Raw genomic sequence first — 6,032 nt, 5'->3', positions numbered from 1 at the left:
TGGTTTACTTAGCTGGTTCTTTCTGTGTATGACACAGTACTTTTCCTAATAAGAGAACATCTAGGTGAGAGGAGGGTGTAAAAACCCTCCTGCTTCTGAGGTGTGGTCTAGCAAAACCTACCTTTTCTAGTTATACTGTGTATTTACTATAGGTGGCACATATAGTAGATCTAAAGGATTTAATGTTTGAAACGGAAACAATGACAGCAGGGACTTCTTAAGTCTAAATGTTTCTAAGCTAAGCTGACAGAGTGGCATGACCTTTTTAAAAAGTATTTTTTAATTTTTTCTGGGAAGACAAGAAAACTATATTAAGGTTACCTACCTTGCATTCATGAGTCTTTAGACATAAGCATGTAAGACAACCCACTTATTTTTATCAAGTACTTGGCTGGAGGTGTTTCCACAGCCATCTGACTGTAAAACACCACAGTAACTCTAAAAGCTATGCTTAAGCATAATTTATCTGAAAAAAAAACTGAAGAGAGAGTAATGAAATGGATATTTCTTATAATACACAAAACAGCTCAAGACTTTAAATTAAATAGTCACTGGGAGTCTTGGAGGGAAATGAAGTAAACTAGTTTCCAAGCTTCCTTCACTGTCTTGCTTTCCACTGAAAACATCTCCAAACTTTACTTGGTTAAGACCTCCAGAAGTCAGGTATACTGGATTAAGGAATACCCCAAAAGGATATTACTCTCTTCTGTTTTAATACTAAAAAACTATTAAGAGTTCAAAAAAACTTTTATGAGTATTAGTCCAATGATTGTTAGAATAGACTGGCATATCCACAAATGTTCATGTGACATTATACAAATTTGTAATAGTGGGGATGAAGGAATCCTGCATGTTCCAGCACATACTAAATTGCTGCTCAAAAATGCTTTTGTGTTTTTTGGTAGGTTTACAAAACAAAATAAGTTATTCAGTAGGTCACGAACACATGCCATATTTGCAAGTTTCAGTTTGTGGAGCAAATAGAAAGCAATGTTTTAAAGGAATAAAGTTTCATAAGAAAAAATATAAATAGTTGCTATATTAAGGAATAAATAGTGTATATTGCTTTGGAAAGGAAGCACACATTATCCATGCACACATTCTTAATAAGATGATGGCAAAACAATTAATCCCTTCTAAGCAGCATTTGTAAAGGTTAGTCTATTAGTTGCAGTACATTACTTGCAGAGCCAAGGGATCAGAGATCCTTCCCCTGCATCCTTGCCATTTTCTCCATAGTTGTTCTGTTCTGGTATTTCCTAAACTGCTCACTCAGAACTTGTCCATATTGTAAACCTGATGGTCACAGTTTTCAAAGAAAAATTATGAACCTTGCACTTGACTTGATTGTGCTGTACAGGTCTGAAATTTACTGAAAGCCAAGACATTAGTGAGGATATTCAAGTCTGGTTTCTACATTGTTAAACTATATGCTGGTTTAACATCACATATATGGCATCTAGCAAACTAAACTAATAGCTTTTTCATTTAAATGTTGAATTAAAAGCAAGACCACCAGCAGAGAAAATTAGCATGTTTGGATAGTACTTATCCTTTGTCCACCTAACAGCTATTGCAACTTTTTGTATCCATTCTTTCTAGGAACAAAGTATTTTTTCTTCTGCCTTCTCTGTGTGATCCTCCACTTGTTTCTATACATCTGCTGCTTTGCAGGAGTACAACCATGTTAGTTGTATTGCAACATAACGTACTGTGGCACAAGGCAGGCACATTCTTATATAGTAATTTACAGCCCTAACTTATGAGCAACAAAAGAATGGAATATTTCATCTGCCAGTAAATTTGTCAAGTTTCTTTATATCCCACATTTGCACTGCAAACATACTACGTCTTCATCCTAGAAAGAGGACTGGGTTCATCTTAAGAATGGCCGAGAGCCATACTGAAAGGAAAGTTGAAGTCTGATGTTTATCTCAAGTGAGGTACTAACCCAATGAATTGTAGATAAAAGCTTTATTTTTTTTTTGGTCAAGGGGAAACAGGTAAACTCAAAAATAACTTAGTCCAGCGAGTAATTTTTCTCTAAGTATCAGGAACAGCTTACTCCATATTAAAAGGGCTAAACAAATAGCCATTTAAATGATGTTAATTCAAAGCCATCAAACAGGGAAGAAACGCCCTTTGCTTTGTTTCACACTAATTACATTTGTAACTGGTTGTTGCCATTTTTCTGTGACAAAGATGGATATAGGTTACTAATACAAAAAATCAGAAATAGTAGCTCTCTGAGCAACAAAGAATTCCTTTTCTTCAAATGTCGGTTGTGTAGGGAGCTAACAGAGAGCAACTGCTGCAAAAATCTTAAAAAAGAAAAAAGTTTGTTGACCTTCATGCTCCAATATCAGAGGCTGTAGCTGGGTATCTGTAGCAATACAGTTTGTTGTCTGCACCTCCACTCAATAGCAACTGGTGAGAAGAAAAGAAAACTGTGATTAATATCAGAACTAAGCAAAATACCTACACAAAATTTAAGGACTCTGATTTTCTTTCCTTTGAAGACATAAACAGAAGTAATGACTAATGAACTGTTAACGCATGACTAAAACCCAGACTCAAAGTGCAGGAGCAGCCTTGTCTCTTAGCCTCCTCCTAAAATTAGAAGCAAAGTTTTCGCAGGAAAATTTCATAAAGCTTTTCCTGTGTTTTGTTGAGAACAGGAGCCACACTGAGAATCCCAATTTTATACATGTGTGTACCACTACAGCTTGCTATAGAGGATTATATGGTTGTCCCCTTCTACATGTACTGCCATGCCCCAGCTGTCAGTTCATGCTGCTGCTTTAGTCTCCATGGCAGCAAATAGTACCTTGGAACATATATTTTCTCAGCAAGGTGTGGTGCTGTTCTCGGGTCTCTCCTTGTTTGGAATATCAGTGTAACGCCCACTTAATGATACAGAGCTTAAACTTCCATCCTGCTCCTTTGCACAGTAGCATAGGGAAGTGCTGCAGTGCGTATGACAGTAACACCTTCTCTTTTACCCAACATCAACTACAGCACAACTAAAACTTCCTGTTCTAGTCTATCTTCAAGGATAAAGGAAAAAAACAAGTCCATGACTACTTTTAGCCCTCTTCCTAACCACCATGCATATAAATTGAGCAACTTGCTCTTCAGATTCTTACCCCAGCTTCTGTCCAGTCCACACACAAAACCTTGTCTTCATGAGCAGCCAAGTCATACAGGGGAGCTTTGCAACTAGCAAAACACAGGTATTAACAGTCACGTGTGTGAAGTTACGTGAGCAATCATAGAAAACAAAATTGGTCCCTGGAAGAAATACTATCGAGATGCTATCAAACAGATGTGGTCTAGCAGTTATAAACAGTTTGAGAGAGCACAGATATGTACCATCTGTGACGTTTTATCTGCTTTATCTAGAACTGATCACATCAGTTTTAACCTCTCCTTCATCCCCAAAGAGAGAAATAGCAACATTTTTCACCTGCTTGCAAACTACCTTGAGACTGAAATTTAATTAATTCACTTTTTAGAAACATTTTATTATATAGTTTAGTTCTTGCAAGTGTGGATGCTGCTTAACTGTGTGTTTTCTAGAAAAGCCATTTATGTCTTATGAATGCAAACAATTTCCTTGCTTGGAAATTTGTAGTGAAAGGTCTGCAAAGAGTATCAAGTGAAACTTCATGCTATTGGGCTCATTCCTTAGAAAGAGAAAGTATTTTGCTCCTTAAAATAGAGGAATGGTTAGCAGACCTTCTGCTGTTCCTAGTCCCTGTAGCAATGTTATGGTTGCTGCCTTCTGCATTTCAGTCAATGCTGTTCTTAATGCCAGGTACGTCCCATGTTGGAAAGCCACGGGTCCTCTGGTAGACTACATGTATTCTTCTCCCTTTCTTTATATATGCCTGACTCCTAAATCCTAGAGGATTTTCACACACGCCACAGGAGTTTCCAATTAATGTCTCAGACTGCTTTTGCTACTTCATTAGGTTAACTGACCCTGTAAGTCTACATGCCTCTGAACAGCGAAGAAAGAATGTTTATTTTACCTTCTTGTGTCCCACAGCTTCACAATATTGTCCAGAGAACCGGAGATCAGCTGATGCTCATGGGTAGGTGACCACTTCACAGATGTCACCCAGCCTGTGTGAGATGTCAGAGACAGGAGAACCAAGGAGCCATCTGAACAGAAAAAGAGAAAAAAGACATCAGTAGATGTCCACTGAACTGGGCACTCTTAAGACGCACAAAAAATCCAGAGAGAAAAGCAGTCATCAACCTATGTGTTGAAGGTAAGTGTTTCTTCCACCAGTAATTCTAACTTCAAAAATCAAAGTGAACTTTAAAGAAAGCAAATAAAAATATGAGGTATGCAAGTTCTGGAAGGAAAAAGAAAATCAAAATTATCCAAATGTATTTTCTTGTCACTAAACTCTTTTCAAATATTTTGGAAAAAGCAAGCAAAAAAATTTGCTTTTATTATTAACATAGAAAAGATAAATCTAATCCAGAGTTTAACAGTACTATAGAAGCTAAACAAGTAAACATGTCTACAAAATAAATCTGGCAGGCTCAGTAATAAATTCCCCACAATCCTGTCGAACATGGCACCACTATATTTAACAAAGTGACAACTATTTCACTTTAATTATGGTCTGACCAACTTAGGTGTGAACCTTATAAAAACAAAAACATGTTCAGGCCTGCAACTGCACAGCTGAATATTGATTAGTAAGTTTAAAAGAAAAAAAAAAAAGGGAAAAGCTATGCTGAGTTAGTTTTCTGAATTATTAGGTGAGAAATCAAAAGAAGTCCCGCAGCAGATTACCGAAAACAGATGTAACCTTTGTATTTAATAAAAGCCCCCAAATGGCTTGTTTCAAGCAGAGGAATCAGAAAACAGTTTGTGAGATGTTTCCCAACAGTGAGAAGTTTGGATTTAAAAAAAACACAACTTTGAGAACTTGCATGTTTTCAGCTCACCTTTGCTGCGAGGATCCCATAGTCTAATATGTCTGTCAGTGCTCCCGGATGCGAGGCGTCGACACAGTGGTGAGTAGGTGACAGAATTAAACACTTTGTTTCCTGTCTGTCAAAAAAGAAACTATTTTTGCACAACTTTTTTACTTGAGCTGGACTGTAGCTGAACCTACAGACAAAGTATAGTGATCTCACCAAAGTTGATTTGAGATCTCCAGTCTCCGCGTCCCAGAGCTTAATGGTGTGGTCCCATGACGCACTGCAGATTTCTTCAGCATCTAACCACAGCACAGAGGAGACGGCTTCTGTGTGGCCAGAGAGGGTTGCCAGGGGAGTCTAGAGTTTAAAGGTGAGAGAGGATTAGATGTAATATTGTTGACAAATACATTCTTTCATCAAATAAAAATATATGTCTGATCAGCCTAAGATGTATCACCAGTTTTCATATAGTCACTTTTAACAAAGAGAAATTATTTTGTGCTGCCACACTTTTAAAATTAAATTCTGGACAACTCTGGAGCTCATCTTACCCTTGTTAGTCCCAACTGTTCAGTTTTCTGTTTCTTCCGTGGTCTGTTAGCTGCTTCTTCCATTTCATCCTCTTCATCTGTAGGTACTGTGACAGAAGACAGTCAGACTCAAACTAGAGGTTTCTGAATTCTATATAAGCAATTAAGCAAAACCCTGTATTTAGAAAACCTAACCCGTCTATGATGCATTAATATTTTAACCTTACACCTCTGATTAAATGAGTATTATCTCCATTTTGAGGGTGAGGAAAATGAATACAAATTAAGCGATCTACTCCAGGTCATGCAGGCTTAAAATAAGGTTCCAATGTATTTCTAAGACTATTCTTACTCATGGAAAATTCAGGTGTATGATAAACACAATCCTTCTTTTAGATACAATACCTACGTACATATTCCCAAAATGAAAGAGTATGGCTTGTAACAGTGAAAGCAAGCATTAAGACTGAATGGGATTAGTCTACGTTTTTAGAAAAGACCTCGTCATCTTACTGTTCTCCATATTATGGTGTCATAGAATCATAGAATGACCCGGGT

The 6,032-nt window shown here is 37.2% G+C and overlaps 1 protein-coding gene across 1 annotated transcript; it reads right to left on the bottom strand.

The window, feature by feature from the left end:
- Nucleotides 1-1,959: 1,959 nt before the first annotated feature.
- On the bottom strand, nucleotides 1,960-5,581 carry LOC104470413 (ribosome biogenesis protein WDR12-like; the record flags this gene model as incomplete). The annotated part of the gene is made up of 6 exons (XM_010085332.1): nucleotides 1,960-2,427; nucleotides 3,147-3,219; nucleotides 4,035-4,167; nucleotides 4,969-5,074; nucleotides 5,161-5,301; nucleotides 5,496-5,581. Coding segments are annotated over 6 exons (617 nt in total), but the record flags the coding sequence as incomplete, so codon positions are not given.
- Between the last annotated feature and the right edge of the window lie 451 nt (nucleotides 5,582-6,032).

Source organism: Pterocles gutturalis, unplaced genomic scaffold, assembly GCF_000699245.1.
Source record: "Pterocles gutturalis isolate BGI_N339 unplaced genomic scaffold, ASM69924v1 scaffold51700, whole genome shotgun sequence".
Lineage (NCBI taxonomy): Eukaryota > Metazoa > Chordata > Aves > Pterocliformes > Pteroclidae > Pterocles > Pterocles gutturalis.
This window is presented reverse-complemented; position numbering and strand designations above follow the sequence as displayed.